Source organism: Pipra filicauda, unplaced genomic scaffold (genome assembly GCF_003945595.2).
Source record: "Pipra filicauda isolate LSUMZ 115617 unplaced genomic scaffold, ASM394559v2 scaffold333_size800053_pilon, whole genome shotgun sequence".
Lineage (NCBI taxonomy): Eukaryota > Metazoa > Chordata > Aves > Passeriformes > Pipridae > Pipra > Pipra filicauda.
This window is the reverse complement of record NW_024104458.1, coordinates 218,001-236,415: the sequence shown is the minus strand read 5'-3', so window position 1 is coordinate 236,415 and position 18,415 is coordinate 218,001. Positions and strand designations below refer to the sequence as shown.

General features: G+C 52.7%; 1 protein-coding gene across 1 annotated transcript; it reads right to left on the bottom strand.

Moving 5' to 3' along the window:
- Positions 1-2,986: 2,986 nt before the first annotated feature.
- LOC113991065 (cholesterol 7-desaturase nvd-like) lies at positions 2,987-15,426 on the bottom strand (the record flags this gene model as incomplete). Its single annotated transcript, XM_027727069.2, has 7 exons — positions 2,987-3,481; positions 4,531-4,707; positions 5,801-5,920; positions 6,180-6,305; positions 7,708-7,886; positions 10,380-10,568; positions 15,138-15,426. Coding segments are annotated over 7 exons (1,242 nt in total), but the record flags the coding sequence as incomplete, so codon positions are not given.
- Positions 15,427-18,415: the final 2,989 nt, after the last annotated feature.

Sequence of the window (18,415 nt, the reverse complement as noted above, 5' to 3'; positions counted from 1 at the left end):
GTGGTTTGGGGGCTGCACCCAGGTGTTGGTGTTCACACCACCAGGCAGGGTCAGCTCAGCTGGATTTCCTCTGCTGGAGCTGTTCCAGCCGGTGCTGGGCAGCCTGGACTCGCAGGGCCAGAGGTGAAACCTGTACCAGCAGATCCACCTGAGGGCTTGATTTCACCCCAGGGGAACAGAGGCACTGGGTGGGCACTGAGCGGGCACTGAGCAGCCTCCCTCCTCCCCAGGACAAGGCCCTTGGCAGCTGTTTATAGTGGGAGCCAAAATGGGCACAGAAATCTGGGCTCAGGCCATGACAGGCTTGGCCTGCACCAGGATGTCCCGGGGGTCCCAGAGATGTGCTGATGAGTGGGGCACTGCTGGTTCTGTGTGCAGGGACTCATTGATGCTCTCTGGAGCTGCAGGACCCACCTCCAAACAAACCAGAGACCACCAGGAATTGTCTCAAGTGGAACAAGTACATACACCAGGACTCAAAAGAGGCAGTCTGGCCTTAACACTGGAAAATCCTAAGGTACAATGTCCATCACCCTTCATGTGTCCTTTCCTTTGACCTGTTTTGATGTCCTCTGGGTTTCTTTAACCTTGCACCCACCACTCTGCAAAAAGCAGGCAAAAAACCAAAACCAAACCAAACCACTGTGCTACAGAATTGGGAAATTTGTAGTGAATTTGTTAGTTGGGAAAAAACAAAACCCAAAGAGTGACAATGGGTCTGGCCATTGGATAAGCTCTTGGCTCTTGGTCAAGTGTAAAGATAAGCCAAAATAATAAGTACAACTATCAGTTTATAATGGTAAGAATGGCTGTGGCTTTGCAGGAGGTTTGCAAAGGGATTTTAGTAAACAGTCAGAACAGGTGCCCTCAGGTCCTGTCAGACAGGGGTTGGGATTTGTTTGAAAATCTACATACGTAAAGTGGATAATGTAAAGCCAGGATGCCCAGCAGAGTGGAGGATAGTGCTCCTTGGCACACCAGTGGCTCCTGGCACTCAATTGTCCTTTTTGCTAGAGCCATTTAAAAGGATAAAAATGATTGCTAATGGGAATGTAAGAGGCTTAAGCTAATCCTGCTGTGTTTCCCAGTTCTCTAATTTCTGCCCTAACAGGACACAACTACTTTAGCTTTAGCAGTAATGGAACTGGTAGCTCCAAATTCATGCTCTGCTGGAGGTATCCCCCAGTTTCCTCTCATCTCAGAGGGACTGATGGATCTAACAAAGCTGGTTGAACTCACCAGCTCTAATCTGAGCTTCAGCAATTTCCCTGGAGTTTTGTTCATCCTGAGATGCTGTATGTGGAAACAGAGAGAGGAGCAGGGAACAACAGCCCAGGTGTGGCAAGAGCTCTGTACCAGTGTGTGTTTGTGGCTGGGGGTGGGGGGGAGTGGCCCTGGGCCCCCATAATTTTAGGTGAACATCGTGACCCACATCATGTCGTGTAACATCTCAGTTCTTTTAGTTTCCTCTTGATGTTTCTCCATCACCCATCACTGCCAGGGCAGCTGCTCCCTAAGGAATGGGGTGCTGGGAGTTGAGGGGGGTCTCACTGCCCAGAGGTCGTGGAGTCAGATCATGGGACAAGCTCATGGCAATGGGGCAGGTCTGAGGTCCAGCTGGGAAGTCAATCTCCAAATCTCCAGGATCTGGAGAGGGTATCCAGGGTCTGAGGATCTGGAGAGGGTATCCAGGGTCTGACACAGCCCAGCAGTGACTGGGCAGCTCTGTGGGGATGGGACAGGGTGGAGGTCCAGCTGGGAAGTCAGGCTGTGGTCAGAGTCCAGGTCAGTCAGAGGTACAGCATCGCTCAGGGCAGGGGCTGAGGGGCCAGAGCTGAGCCGAAATGGGCTCCTGGGCCGTGGGCAGGGAGTGGAGGAAGCAGCCCAGGTGAGGCTGGTCAGGGCCACCAAGACATATTAGAGCTCTCAGGTCCCTGAGAGGCTCAGGCTGTTGAGTTGGACAAATGCTCCTTCTCCAAGCTCCTGCTCTCTTGTGAAGTTCCTTGCTGGAGATTCCCTGTGGCTCCTGAGACAGGGGAGCATGGGCCAGCTGCAGGACTCCTTCTCCTGGCAAGAGCACCCCCAAAACAGTGAAGAACAAAAAACTGTGAACATGAGATCAGTTTTAAAAGACATTTAATAGCAAAATATTGGAAGTGCAATGGGCAGATGTGACTGGTGGTGGCACAGCTGGCACAGGGTACCCGGGGTGCTCCTGGGGTGGGCAGTGAGCTCTGCACAGACAGGGGGCTGCTCTGGCAGGGTCCTGCTCCCAGTCCTGCTCTGGGATAGTGCAGAAGGAGGAATTAGAAGCCCCAGTAAAGTGCAGAATTCACAAGGCACAGGGAGGTGCACAGTGCACGGCAATGGGAGCCACCAGCCTGGGAAAGCTCCTGGATTTGAGCATTTGCTCCTGCTTGGCAGAGAGAAACTGTCAGAGCCCTGCTGGTGACCCACAGCAGCTCTGCCTGGGGGATTACAAGTTTCCCCAGGGAAAGCAGCCAGGCAGAATTTAGCCCTTCAATACAGCACATGTAGCACCAAACACAGGAGGATCTAGAGCAGTTCCTGAGGTTTGCAGCCCATGTGAGAGCTGGAGCCTGTCCCAGCCAAGGTGATGCTGCAGAAGCATCAGCAGGGAAAGGCCACTCTGGGCAATAAAAGGCCAGATGAAAACAGAACTGTTCAAAATGATTGCAGAGTGAGAGACAAGGACACTTCAAGGGCAGCTCTGGCAATCTGAGGAGACTGAGGGGAGTCTCATTGGGGTTTGCAGCTTCTTCACCAGGGGCAGTGCAGGGGCAGCTCCGATCTCTGCTCTCTGTGAGCAGTGACAGGACCCAGGGAATGGCTGGAGCTGTGTCAGGGCAGGGTCAGGTTGGATCTCAGCAAAAGGTTCTTCCCCCAGAGGCTGGTTGGGCACTGACCAGGCTTCCCAGGGCAGTGGGCACAGCACCAAGGCTGCCAGAGCTCCAGGAGTGTTTGGACAAGGCTCTGAGGGACAGGATGGGATTGTTGGGGTGTCTGTGCAGGGCCAGGGATTGGACTGGATGGTCCTGTGGGTCACTTCCAGCTCAAGGTTTCTGTGATTCCATGATTCTAACCTGAAGTTTACACTCAGTTCACACTGCAGGACAGCCTTGGAGCTTTGGTGCCCCAGACACAGAAGGATCACCAGGGCTCAGGCTCTGCTCCCTGTGCCAGTGCCTGTATTTGTTACACTGGTGATGCCTGCATAGCACCTCTGCCACCAGCCAGGGTGGGCAGGACCCACCTGAGAACCTCTGGCAGCTCCTGCAGTGAGGGGGCAGCCAGGTCCTCACCAGTCCAGGCCCTCCTCCCGTGCCGGGGCCGTTGCGCTCCCCTCGCTGTAGAACTGGGAGAACCAGCGCCGGTGCCTCTGGATCCCGGAGTCCTCCCTCACCAGGAGTGGCTTGGACAGGTACTCTTTGTTGTTCCAGATGGTTATATCCCGCTCAAACTGGGGGGAGAAGGAAGATCTCACTCAGGAGGGGAAGCTGAACCAGCAGGTTTGTGTGACACTGATTTACTTTTCACATTTCTCCCCACTGGCCCTCGTGGGACTGCTGTGGGAACACGGAACACCACGGCTCTGTCTGCAGCCAGCAGAGTTTAGCCCAAAAAAGCCACTTCCAGCTCAGACTGCCCCTGTCATGGGGTTGTGCAGGTAGGAGCTGCTCCACCTGAGAGTTTGAGTTCATTGGGTTGCATCCACATCTTACACTCTGCTCAGGCACACATGGAGTAAGCTTTGGGAAGAAGGTGCTGCAGAAATGAGTGTTGCTCATTCACATTAGTAAGATGCAAAATGTTAAGGCAATATTTATAGAATATGAGGGAGCACAGCTAAGTTTGACTTGGGGTAGGTTTTTGGCATCTGAACTTCATCTGGAGCTGGAGAGATGGGGCCGCTCTCCAACAGAGGTGGCCTTCAAGGCCATGCTTGACCTGAATTTGGCAATAACCATGTCTCAGCTGGGATATTGAAATGGAGACCTCCAGAGTTCAACACTTCCATGAATCCCTGTGGTAAAAGCCTGGAAAACCTCTTTCAGGAGTAGCAGGAGTTGCCAAATTTCACGGTAATTTAAAAACGTGAGGATTTCTTGGCACAGTTCTTACCAAAGGTGGTAGGATAATGTTAAAGCACCAGCCTGGGATGCTGGAAACCTGGATGCAGTGATTAGTTCCCTCAAAGACTTCCTGTAGCTAAAGAGCCTAATCCTTGTGTCCCAGCTTCCCACCCACAGGAGAGGGATAACACCTCTCTGCCACCCTCAGCAGGTGACCCACGGCAGGGACTCCCTTTATTTGACCTCCAGTTTGATTTTTTTGGGCTGCTGACAAGGAAAGATCACATAAGCACCACAAGGACCTTTCCCAGGTCTTTGCTTTGCTCCCACAGGATATCTGAGCCCATGTGGGCAGCTGCTCTTCCTTCTCACACCTCCCAGGCACGAAGCTCCAGGGAACCAAATCCCTTTGGCTGCTCTTCTGCAGGGGCCTCACCTGGACACACTCTGCCCTCAGGATGAACTTGGGAACAATGGCTGGTATGTTCTTCTGGTAGTAGATTTTGTGAACAACACTCTGCAGGAGAGGCTCCAGGGGAGTCACCGTCTGCAGGATGATCCCACGGCCCAGGAACGCGTGTTCAAAGATCAGGTAAACCAGCCCTGGCCCCACCTGCAGAGCAACAGAACATCCTCAGGGAACAGTCCCCAGTGGTCCAGCCCTCGGGTACAGGAACCCCCACACCTTGAGACCTGCTGGAGATGTCTCCTGGGCTGGGCTTGCTACTCTTTTCATCAAGTCAGGCACAAAGTCATGGCCTCAGGACCCCGAGTCACAACTTTACCAGTTGTTATCATCTCCAGGCAGGGTTAGATTAGCTAGATTAGATATTGGGAAGAAATCTTCCCATGAGGTTGGTGAGGCCCTGGCACAGACTGCCCAGAGAAGCTGTGGCTGCCCCATCCCTGGGAGTGTCCAAGGCCAGGTTTGATGGAGCTTGGAGCAACCTGGGCTAGTGGAAGGTGTCCCTGCCCATGGCAGGGGGCTGAAATGAAATGATCTTCAAGGTCCCCTTCCAACCCAAACCAGTCTGTGATTCTGTGACTTGTTCTGCATTTGTAATGTGGGAATAGGTCAAATTCCTTCAAAAATGTATTAGACTAAAGTTAGAAATGTTTTATCAGGCAAACTTCACATTTCATTAAAAAATCCAGAACCAAAAGTGGTTCCAATTGATTCATAGCATTGTTTCTATTTTCCTGTAATTCTTAGTCTGTGTCAGCTATTTTATTATCTCAGGGCTGATCTTGGGCTACAGACACACTGTTCCTGATTGTTTGCCTTTCCCACTTCTGCACTGTAACCAGCTGTGACCATGTGGTGTGAAGGTCCCTCAGGATTGTCACCAGTGTCTGCTCAGGTGGTTTTTTTTAATTGTTTTGTGGCACAGTAATGCTTAGGACCCCTTCCTCTTCCCTGGGACAGCCCCAGTGCCAGTGGGTGCTTTTTGGCCCATGTGTCGGATGCACTTGGTAGGGAAGGTGACCCCAAGATGAGCTCAGTTGGTCAGAGCGGGGTGCTGACAAGAGCAGGGTTCAATTCCTTTACGGACCATTCCGTTGGACTTGGGGATCCTTGTGGGTCCCTTCCGAGTCAGAACATTCTGTGGCTCTGTGACACTGAGCAGGACTGGCAGGGCTCTCAGCCTTTGGGGCAACAAAGCCCTTCAGCTTGAGATGCTGGTGGTCACCGGCCCAGGACGTACCTGCCTGGCTGAAACCGTCAGATCCATGAGGGAGAGGCGCTTCCCAAAGATGGTTGCGGAGTGTTGGAGCAGCAGCCGGGAGCAGTGCGCGTTGGGCTCGGGCTCTGGCTGCCACTCTGCCTGGAGAGGGGAAAGGACAGCTCAGCCCAAGGGTGGGGGGCACAGGCTGAGAGGGGCAGCGTGAGATGGGGACAAGAGCTGTGAGGACCATCCAGAGATGAGCACAGGTGAGGGAGTGCAGCTCAAACCCTCCGAGACACAGAGCCTGGAGCAGGAGGTGCAGCCGGGAGGGTGAGGGGGGACAGATGCTTTGAGGCAGGAAGGGAACCTGGTTTGGAAGAATTTGACCTCATGGCTAAGAGGGGAGCTGGGGTTTTACCTTCCACATGTGCTTCATGAAGTCCCACAGCCTGGACCTCGTGTATCTCAGGTCAGACCCTCCCAGAATGGCTGGGCCGTGGAGAAAAGCCAAGTGAGCTGTGTCGGCCGCGTTCTCAGGGATTTCCTGATGGGGGGAACAATTTGCTGTTGTCAAGAGCTGACTCAGGTGGGAGCTACCTGCACTTACAGCAGCTTTGTGACAGCCCCAGGGTGACCCTGGTACAGCCCTGGGCCCCCAGCTGAGCAGGGCAGGCAGGGCAGGCAGGGCAGAGGTGCTCACAGGTCTTGAGGCAGCGAGAGGCACCGGGGGCCTCAGCACAGAGTGAGCTGGGACCAGCATCTAGGAATAACTGAAATAACTAGGAATAACTGAAACAGCATTCGTTTTGAGCTCACAGAACTCTCCATGTGCTCGCTTGTGTAGATGCACAAGCTGGAACTCCAAAGAAGTCCTGCCTTTGGCCCTATGATAACTGTAATGAATAAAGCATTTTTGTCTAGTTTTCACATACTGATACACCTTTAAACCCCACCAACCTGCTCAAATACATCACTTTTTGAGACATTTTAGCTGTTTTATGACTCAAATACACCAGCTTCCCACCAGCTCTGCAAGCAGCACAGACTGGCCCCAGTACAGACCTGTGTGCAGTGGTTTGCACTGGAAAAGACATAAAATAAATATTACTATCCCCTCAATCCCCCAGATTCTCCCAGCTCCAATTCACACTCCCAGAGCTGCATCTTCTGTGCCTCATGCATCTTTTTTATGTCTCCCAGTAACTCTCTGTTCCTTCCTATCTCCTCTCTTCCCTTGGGATGCAGCCAGCAGGCAGGCGCTGCCTTTGTTTTGCTGTGTTCCAGATTAAGGGTCATTTTTGTCCCTGATTTTTACAACTACAGGTGTCCTGCACAGCAGCAAGCACAGAAAAATCTCCCCAGGACCTCCAGGCATCACCTAGTTTCAGAACTGCTGCTGCTTCCCATCCCTCTCCAGGAGGAGCCCCCACCTGTGGCTGCCCCTTCTCCCTCCCAGGTCCCTTCTGTCCAGTGCCACAAAATGGGACCCTTTTTCCAGACTCATTTGCACAGAGAGGCAGCAGCCGTTTGTTCTCCATGGCCCATTTGTCAGCCTATGATGGTGATTATGAAGATTAACAGCAAAATAACTGCGCGTTTCCATTGGGGTGATCGATGGGTTGAGACGCCTCCTGACAGTAAGTGCCGCAGCTCTTAGAGAATCTTTTTTTAAATTACACCAGTTGTAAGTCAAAGCAAATTAGCAGACTCTTTTTAAGCACCCAGAACAGCTGTTCTCCACTCGAGGAGCTCACGCTCCGTGTTTGGGGAACATATGCTGCGTTCTCGGCGCGCAGCACGGGGGTGTTTCCAGGTCAGAGCTCTGCCAGCAGCAGTGATGGCACTGCCAAGGTCTGGTGAACTGGGAGGAGAGGTCTCTGAACTGGGCTATAGGAGAGGACCCAGGCCTGGACATGCCCCACGGGGGGCGGGACCGAGCTCCCTACCTGGATGTGCACGTCCACCAGGTGCTCGGTCTGCCCGCGGAACACCCACTCCCCGGAGGTGATCTCGCGCTGCTCGGGCACTGCCCAGGTGGGATCGAGCCCTTGGCAGTGGTACCAGACCAGCACCATCCCGTTCACCTCGCAGGACGGCCAGACCCGGACCCTGGCGAAATCCGGCACTGCGGGGGCATAAAGGGACCAGTTAAAACCCACAGCCCCGAGGCTGACCCCGACCCCGACCCTGGTGCTGAACCACAGCTCTGAGCTCGACTTTAGGGGAGATATTCCTGTGGCACGCACTCGTGGTGGCACTGCTCCAGCTTTCCAGCGCTGAAGAAGAACAGCAGCTACAAGGGTCACAGAAAGGAGTTTGTTTTAATTGGTTTTATTTCAGTTTGGTGTTTTGCATAAGTTTTTAAAGGAACAACCTGGCTGGCTGGTCAGCTGCCTCTTTAACCTGATTAAATAATTAAGTGGTTGCTGCATGAATGGATCCCCCTCCAGTTCCAGTGAACTAACAGGAGATGCTTTCAGTTTTAGATGTGCAAAGAGAGTAAAAGCCATTGCTACCTCTCAGGTTCAAGTCATTCTCTGCTATAACATTGCAGTATCATGTGTTGCTTTAAGAATAGATCACTTCAGTGAAATTAATTTTGGCATTTATAGTTGATTGTCACAAAATGCAGCTTCTACTGGATTGGAAGGCTGTTGCCTTCATTATTTTTTTTTTTTTTTCTAATGTGGAAACGAGCACCAAGGAGAGCACAGAGCAGTTCCTTCTTACTCAGCCTTATACATGTGGGAAGTGAAATAGTGGGAGAAATGATGATTCTCTTTCAATCAATGGATATCAGAGGGGGCAGGAGGAGCCCATCACTGTGATTTCTGATTGACAAAACCTGGTGCTTTGGGTGGGATGCATCTCATTAAAATTCTAAAAGGGCTTCATCTGCCCCCATGCAGACATGGAATCACAGAATCAATCAGGTTGGAACAAACCTTTAATATCCCCAAGTCCAACCATTGCCCAGCATTGCCAAGCCCAGCACTAACCCATGTCCCCAGGTGCCATATCCACACATCTTTTAAATCCTTCCAGAATGGTGACTCCATCACTGTTCTGGGCAGCCTGTTCCAACACCTGACCACCCTTTTAGTGAAGGAATTTTCCCTAATATCAGATCTAAACCTCATCTGGCACAGCTTGAGACCATTTCCTCTTGTCCTGTCTCTTGTTCCCTGGGAGCAGAGCCCGACCCCGTCGCCGGCTCCCCCCTCCTGTCAGGGAGTAGTTGAGAGTTAAGGTCCCCCCTGAGCCTCCTTTTCTCCAGGCTGTACCCCCCCAGCTCCCTCAGCCATTCCATGTGCTCCAAACCCTTCCCCCTCTTCCTCCAGCCCCACACTGGGTTCTGGGGCTCTGTCTGGCTGTGGGTCCCTCTGAGCCCAGGGCTGGAGGAGCTGCCCATCTGAACTCTCCAAAATCCTGCTCCAACAAAGTACCTGTGTGAGCACAGATGGCTTTTAAATCTGTTTAAATCACCCTGACCCATTTGGGCTGGAGGGGAGCAGGGCAGCTGGCTGCAGTTTTATTCTTTTAATACCTCCAAATAATAATGACTCAGAATTCATCCATTTCAGATGAAATGACACATCTTGGTGTGAGTGTTTGCATATGTCCAGAATATTCTCCCTCATTTTGTGGTGAAACACATCATTGCTCAGTGCATGGAACCAAATTTTCATTTGAATGCAGCTCCTGATTATGTGTGGGGAAAAAAATACAGTGTTAATCTTTTTTCTGAAAATAACACACACAGAAAAGGAAATTGCTGTTTGGAGAGATCTATAAATTGGTTCTCTTGCCCATATAGATGGAATGTTTCTTTCACTTTGGGAGAAATAGTTTGTTTAGTAGAAAGAGTGACTTTTGCTGCCAATCAATGTTTTGTCACTATCCTAATCGATCCAAATCCAATGAAGTTGAACTTCTCAGGACAATAACTAAGAAGCACAAGCCAAACAAAACTCAAGATAAGCAATTGGTGATTTAAATTCATTAGTGGAGCCAGATCAAATAATTGCTCCACGTGAACTTTAAGATATTCTTCCTACACAGTCAACGCAAACCATGTCTACATGGTGGGTGTGTGTGAAGAGCTTTCCGTAATCCCAATCAAAAGTTCCTTTCAAGCCCTAAAAGGAGAAAAATATTCCCATTGAGAAACTATTCTGTCATGTTCATGGGATGCATTTCAGCACTGATGTGGCATAAGCTGTCACTGTAGAGCACAGAATCATTTCTGGAACCCAAGCTCCTCAGGGTCCATCCCTGAGGGACCCAATGGAAGGTTCAGAGTTAAAAATCTGCTTTTATACCCTGCCTATGGAATGCAGGAGGTGTGGGACTGTCAGAACCAAGAAGGGCATTATTTAACTGAAGTCCCAGTTACCATCTAACATAGGGAAGGGCACTGGAACCCTGTGTTTCTGTTCCTGTGGAACACTGGGACATGGGCAACCCAGAGGAAAACCAGGGTGCTGCATGAAACAGGGGAGCAGATGGAGGGTGAATTATTATAAAGACAACTTTCTTCTAATGAAGTGGCTTTTAATGGGGACGTGGGGCACTATCCTTTCTGTGGCTGCTCTCCATGGATTTGGGGCACGTTCACCTTTTCCAGCATACGGGATTCTGGTGCATTTTCCATCCTCTCCTCGGAACTGCCAGCCGTGGAAGGGGCACTCGATGCAGCCGCCCCGGACCCGCCCCCCGGCAGCGAGGTTGGCCCCGAGGTGAGGGCAGTGGGCGTCCAGCACGTGGGCTTGGCCATCCTGGGAGCGAAACACGGCGAGATGTTCCCCTGCCGGAACAGGAGATGGTGGAGGTGTAAAAACAGCAGCGCCAGGGGAGGGGGGTCGGGCAAGACACTCATTGCTCGGCCCCTTGGGAACGGGGGCACCGAGCGGTGACTTCACCCGGGGTCAGAGGAGTGAGAAAAACCCCGCGGAAAAGTAATGCCCGCGGGCTTCTCTCCTTTCTAGTCGTGGCAGGACAGAAACAGGGATGCTCCGGAGAAGGGATTTAACCACGAGATGGCACCAGGCAGCTGCCAGAGGCGGGCAGGGGCGGCGGCACGGGCTGCGGGAGGGAGGGACAGCGGGGGAGAGGGACCGTGGGCAGCACTCCCCCGCCGGGCTGCGGTCAGGTGTTTACTGGCTGCAGAAAAGGCCAGGCAGAACTGGGCTGGCAGCTGCTCAAGCAGATGCCCGGAGTGTGGTGGCCATGGACTTCTAAACCCTGTCCTGGATCCTGTTTTGGTCACAAGATGAAAGGTGCCTCCACAAAAATGTTTGAAGATTTAGGACGCTTCCCCTGCTAAGGGAGAGAGACACAGAGAAGAACTCCTTCACCCAGGAGGGGCAGAGGAGAGCCCACAGGCTCATACCTCTCGAGAATCTCTGCTAACTGGAGCTGGAAGAAGCCCTTTATCTCTTTGCTCTTGAACCCTGAGGGCCATCCACACTGTAGCTCAGCAGCAAATCCCTTCCTCGAGCAGGGACAGATGCGTGCTGAGAGCCAGAGCACTGACACCTCCTCGGCAAAAGGGAGTTTTCTGGTGAAGGGAAGGGATGGGAAGGGAAGCCCCCGGCTCTGGTCGGCTCCACAGAGGGAGTGGAGAGCCAGTGCTGCAGCGGCTGGGACTGCATTGCCCCAGCACTCAGACTTGTCTCCATTGAGGGCCTCATTCCTTGTGCTTCCCGGAGCAATGTGAGGTTTGCCCCACTGGTCTGTTCCGGCTCAGTTCTGGGATTGCCCTCTTCCTCCACAGCCCCAGGGTAGCACCTCGTTAGCTGAGCAAGGGCCCAATAAAGCAGAGACAGGCAGCACCTGGGCTGCAGCCGTCAGACTGTTCATGGCTCTGCCTCACCCAGCTGTGCTCCAGCCACAGCTGGATGGCTGCCACGGCATCATCTGAACCAATGTGCTCCTGAGGGACTGAACTGGGGCCAGATGCTTTCCTGGCCCAGCACAGACCTGCCAGTGCCCCCTGGAAGCAGCACAGGGGAGAGGGGCTGTGCCTTGGTGACCTGCCCTGAAAGCAAAGTGTCCCCTCAAGTCACCTGGTTGGAAGGGGACACAGCTGGGCTGGGAGCTCAGAAGCCCTTGGGGGCTGTTCATACAGATGTGACCACTGAGGGGAGGGCCAAGTCCTCTCCTTGCATGCTATGCCTCGGGTGATGCGGCACGTATTTTGTATTCAGAGTTCATCAGCTTGTGAACTCTGGTCGTTACAGTGGCTGCTGTCACTTGGAGCTCAAAGAAGTCCAAGCTCGACTTTGGGAGCTGAGTGCAGTCCATGTTTTCCCAGGCAGCCACCCTGATGACAAGTGACATGGTGTGAGCTATCCCTCCCAAAACCACTTTCCTTGACTGAAGTTTTGTTATTTGGGCAAAGAAAAGGAAATGCTGGAAACTTTCCCAGCCTTCAAGCCTAGGAAGGATTATTTTTGATATCTGGCAGATATGAGTCATTGTACCCCAGTGCCTGCAGATCCCGTCTTTCCCAGGACACTGGCTCTGTTGTCCCCAGAGTCTTTCTGGAAGGCTCTCACACATCTTCTGGCACTCCACTGGAGTGGAGGCACCAGCAGTGCACTTTCCCCTGCCCCAGGTAACAGGGATTCATTCTGAAGCATCAGTGTTTTCTTCTATCTCTAACCCACCTTTCTACCTGACCTGAGGTTCAGGCCAAAAGAGGGAAGGCAGGGAAAGTGTTTCTGACTGCTGGAGATGTCAAGGGCTCAGCAGGAGCAACAGCAGAGTGGAAACACAGAGGAACAGCTTTGGATGGGTCAGACCAGAGTCCCACAGCCAGAGCACTTGGGGCCCCGGGTGTCCCAGCCACGTGCCCCCAGCAGCAGCTCTGCAGCCTGAGGCTTTGCCCAACAAACTTTTAAGATGTTTTTACCCCAAGAAGGTCCCATCTCTAGAGGTTCCCTTTGTACAGGCAGTTTGGAGGTCTCTGCCTTGAAGACCTGAATCAGTGCCCATGGCCAGAGCTTTGCTGGGCTGTCCAAGAACTCACCCAGGACTCCTGAGTGCTGCTTTTGCTTCCAACCTTTGCACTCTGGAGCCAGCAGAGCCAGAGGAGAGGCTGGTCTTTGCTCTGCCTTGTGTGTCAAATCCAATGCCTCTCCAAATTGGGAGGACAGTTTTCTGGCCCAAGATACACTGAAAACTGTTGCAGGTGAATATCAGAGCACTAACAGCCAAATACTTTTTCTCTTTTTAATTTTAATTTTCCAACTTAATTAGCCTATTTCTTTTAGGAAAATCAAATAGCAATTGCAGCAAGAATAGCACAGGGGACTTAAAGAGCCCCAGGACCACTGGACAGTTCTGGGCATTTGCTGGGAATGCAGAGTCTGGGACAGAGCATCTCAGAGGACTCTGAAGCAGCTCTCACCCCACTTCCACAACCCCAGGAGAGAGTGAGACTTTCCTGCATGCTCAGTGCCAGGTTTTGGAAGGTGTCTTATCTGCAAAGACTGAGTCAGGTGATTGTTGTTCTTTCATCTCCTCTGACTCACTGCCTCTGAAGTGGGACTGCATTTCCAGGCTTTTTGATCAGAGGCTCCAAAATAAATAAGACACCCACAATCCCAGAGGCTACAGGTTGTTTAACTGTCTTACTTACTGATAATCTTCCTGGCACTGGTACCTTGCTGTCACTGCCACTAGAAGTGATTCCACCTGCACATTTCAGCCAGACCCAGAGGACTGGGTGCCAGGAGCCAGGCTATGGGCAGACAACCAAGAGAACTATAACAGGTAGGTTGGAGGGGCTCTCTAGGAATAGAATTCAATGTATATTGAATTACATAGGTCCTGTTATAAAAACAAAACAAAACCAACCAAACAAAAAACCCAAAAAACCCCAAACACCAAACCCCAGCAACTTCAGAGGAGGGGATGGCTCTTGAAAATAGGAACACCTTTTCCACTGAATCTGAGAGATTTCAATGCAGAAACATCCCTTCTGCTGGTCCAAACCCATCTTCTAAGCAAAAGGACCCTGGAGGAGCACAGCACTCCTCTGGATGTGGCTTTGAAGTCCCATCCCAAACTCCCCAGGGAGCTGCAGGCAGTGATGCTTGTGAGGAGAGCCCAGGCAGAGAGATGCCCCTGTGTCCCAGGGCACCCACACAGGGGTGCCCCCACACTGCCATGATGTCCCAGTGCTCCAGTAGGGATCCCAATGCCCATGCAGGACCCTAGGCTGTGATACCCTTGGTGCCCTTCTATGGGCACAGCTGGGCTGCTGTGACAAATGGTTTGGGTTGGAAGGGACCCCAAAGACCATCTCATTCCAACCCCCCTGCCATGGGCAGGGACACCTTCCACTAAACCAGATTGCTCCAAGCCCCATCCAGCCCAGCCTCAAACATTTCCAGGGATGGGGCAGCCACTCTGACTTGAAAGGGATGGTGGCAGAGTTGTGCCAGTGCCACAGCAGAGCCCCCAGGCAGGGACGCCCCGGATGCCCTGCAGGGACAGCAATGACAGTGCAGTGCTCACCACAGGTGCTGGCTGGGATGCCCACACTGGGCTGCCCCAGTGCCCTGGTGAGGATATCCATGTGCAGACATCCCAGTGCCTCACTGGGGATGCCTGAACAGGGATGTCCCTGTGCCCCTGCAGGATGTCCAGGCAGGGATGCCCCAGGACATGCCCTAATGCCCCAGCAAGATGTCCTGGTGCCCTGATGGGGATTCTGGCTGGTATGTGCCAGTGCAAATCACAGAATCACAGAATTAACCAGGTTGGAAAAGACCTCTGAGATCATTAAGTCCAACCTTTGACCCAACACCACCTTGTCTACTAAATGACACATCCAAGTCTTTTCTTAAACACCCCCAGGGACAGGGACTCCACCACCTCCCTGGGCAGCCCATTTCAATGTCTGATCCATTCCTCTATAAGAACTTCTTCCTGATGTCCAACCTAAACCTCCCCTGGTGCAGCTCAAGGCTGTGCCCTCTTGTCCTACTGCTGGTTCCTGGGAGCAGAGACCGACCCCCACCCGGCTCCCCCCTCCTGGCAGGGAACTGTAGAGAGTGAGAAGGTCTCCCCTGAGTCTCCTCCTCTCCAGGCTGAGCCTCCTCAGCTCCCTCAGCCTCTCCTCACAGCACTTGTGCTCCACACCCTTCCCCAGCCTGGTTGCCCTTCTCTGGAAGGATGCCTCCCTCTAACACCAGAGGCACCCACACCGGCCTGGTTGCCTCAGTGCCCTGCCAGAAGTGCCCGAGCACGGATGGTCCAGTACCCCTGGGGTCGGTTCCCCAGCAGGGCTGCCCGGGTGGGATGCCCGGTGCGCCGGCAGTGCCGGGCGGGGGTGCCCGGGAGGGGATGCGGGGCTGGCACTCACCGAGCAGGGCGAGCCCGCGCACGGCGCCGCGGGGCAGCTGCGCCGAGTCGAGCAGGCGGTACCAGCCGTTCGGGAACGGCGGCGGGAGGGCCCCGGGGGGGCGGCGGGGGCCGGGCCAGGGGCTCCGACTGGGGGTCGCCTGGTAGCCGGGCAGATAGCCCGGCAGGTAGCCCGGCAGGTAGCCCACCTGGCCGCGGCCGCGCCGCAGCGCCAGCGGCCGGGAGCAGCCCAGCAGCAGCAGGACGAGGCAGAGGAGCAGGAGAAGGAAGAAGAGGAGGAGCGGGGGGAAGAGCAGCTCCGCGCCGCCGCCCCCGAGCCCCATCGCGCTCCCGGCCCCGCCGCCGCCGCCGGCCCTTATAGAGCTGCGGCCCCTATAGCGCTGCGGCCCCGCCCGGGAGCGCCCGGCGGGCGGGGAACGGGACTCCCCACCCCGGGGACCCCTCGGCATCCCCGGCCGCCTCCCGGGGACAGCGGAGAGGGACGGGGCGAGCAGGGCTGAGGGAACGGGTGCTTCGGCTGGAGAAAGGGGGCAAACTGGCGGGTCGGGCTGCAGCCTGTGGCCAGCTCAGGGTTACGGAGCAGAGGGAACGGGACACACAGGGAAGAGACATGAACACAAACTGCAGCTAAAGGAGCTCCCCTTGCACACAGGCAAACATCACGCTCCTCTGAAAGAGTGGTCTTAAATCCAGTAGACAATGGGATCAGCAAATAGCCCGGTATCCTCTTGTGCTGCTGTCTGGGGACTAGCAAGGGAAAAACTGTTGTTTGGGGCTGGCTGTGACACTGAGCACCTCACAGGTTCCTGACAGATCTTAAGAGCAGTGTTCAAGAGCAGCTCAGAGCAGCTCAGAGAGATGACAGCATGGAAAGTGGATTAATAAGGGACTTGGGGCCCCTCCATGCAGAGAGGACAATCTATGCAAAGATCACCTATGACATCTATCCAAACTTCTGTAAAGCCTTTGACATGGTCCCACACAACATCCTTATCTCCAAATTGGAGAGCTATGGGTTTGAAAGGTGGATTACTTGATGGATAAAAAATTGGCTGGATGGAGGCAGACAGAGAGTTGTGGTCAATGTCGAGGTACAGGCCCTTGATGAGTGGTGTCCTTCAGGGCTCTGTAAGGCTCGATTTAGTCAGAAGAATTACATGGGTTCAAGAGGTAGCTGCAGAAAAGCCAACTGTCATAGAGTCAGAGATTTCTGGGAGAAGCAGCAACCCGAAATACCCCCCCCAGTTCTGAGGAATTGCAAAGGGACAAGCGACAGAAATGGAGCATCTGACTGAAGCCAAAGGAGCAACTAAAAGGATGAGTTCAGACAGGGTGAATTTCTTGAAGACTTCACATGAAAGGTTCAGGTAAATATATGTGACCTTTTGGAAAGCTGTTCTAGGAGAAGAATGCCAGTGTACTTACACAGGAAACTGCACACAAACAGAGATCCCTCCGAGAGGGACGGGCTGTGAGTCCTGTCTGAATGGGAAGGGAGAAGAAAGCAGCAATTCTGGCGAGTGAAGGATCAGGGCAAAGAGGGATTTCCAAGAGCAACATTCTGAGGGCATAAAAGCACATAATGAACACATCCATTGCACAAAACCAAGGACTGAATGGGTGGTTTGAGGATCAACAGAACAATGCGTTTCAGTTCTGTGCTGGGCAAACCCATTAGAGACTGCGGTGAAGGGCTTGGGGGCACAGGAATGAATGTGCTCTGTTGGGAGGGGGCAGCCCCTGTGTGCACAGAGATGTCTCACAAACACACCCGAGGAGTCAACAAACAGGTGAGCAAGTTCTGCTTTGTTCACTTGGCTGCTCAAAAACCTTCCTCTAAGGTATGTTACGAAACACCCTTTAATAATCCCAAAATAACAAGGGGAACATCCCTGCTTTTTTAATTGGAGACAAAATAAGAGCCAAGGAGAAGGAATAGATACTCAGCTGTTACAAGGGAGAGTAGATGCATTTATTTCCACAGAACCTAGGAAATGGGATAAAGAGATGTCTAAATCATCTGACTAAGATGATTATAAATTATTCACTATGTTAAAATGTAAAGTTGACTGAGAACCTCTGCAAAAGAAGCCTTGCAAATCTCTCAGTGACTGTTAGGCCATCAGCAGAGTCTGCCAGGGAAGTGCAGGGCAAGTGGTGGACCCACAGGAGAGTGTTGGCTGTTAACTGGTGTTCAGAAAGAGACCTGAGCCTTCCTCCACTTGGTCTGTGACTGCACCTGCTCTCTGGTCCACACTGCTCACCAGACAAGTGCATGTTAGGAATAATTGGCATTATTGCTTTTGTAGGCATGATTATCTAAATGGATAAAAAAAGTGAGGCCCATAGAGGACAATAATAGTTTCTATTAGATGAGCTGATACAGCTGGAAAAAAGTGGATGAGCTTTCAGGCATAACAGCCCTCCTTCAAGAACAATTAGGAATGTAATTTGAAACAGCAAAAAAACCCAGAATCATAGAATAGCTGGGGTTGGAAATGACTTTTAAAGCCCATCTAGTCCAACCCTCCTGCCATGGGCAAGGACATCTTCAACTGAATCCGGTTTCTCAGAGCCACATGCAATCTGACCTTGACACCTGCACCTTTGATCTGTCACAAGGTGAGTGTAAAGATGGTCACTTCACCCTGGAGTAAACCAAGAGGGGATACAGAGAAAAGATGGGAGTGATCAGAAGCCAGGAGTGGCACAAATAGAGTAGACTTGAAGTGCTGAAATTCAGAAGGTGATTTTATCCAGTGACTTTACTAGTCACTGAACTACCACCTGACCAGCCCATGCACTTTCCTTTTAAGCTCATATTTGAGCCCTCTTCCAAGTTTGAAGAAATTTGTGAATGGACAGAGCTCAGTCAAGCAGGAGGGAAAACACCAGGACAAATGGGAGACAAGGGAAGCTCCTGGGTGTTGCTGCATAAACTCAACGGCAAAAGACTTCCATGGCATGGAGTCCAAGAATTGATTGGCCAGAGCCTTTATGAACACTCACCTTCTTTGCTCTGCTCTTTTCCCTCAGATGTCTTAAACATCTGTCTTCTAAGATGTTTAAGGTCTCTTACACATGTTACACATCTTACAGGTGCCCACAGGAGGGGCAGGGCACCCACAGCATCCCTGGAGGGACCCACAGGGCTGTGTCCCCTGCTGAAACATTCACCACCACTGATGAAGCATCAGGGGTTACTCAGGGAATGGCTGCTGGGGGTCTGTGGGGACCTCTGCGTCCCCACGCATGGGCTGGGGCAGGGAACAGGGTTGA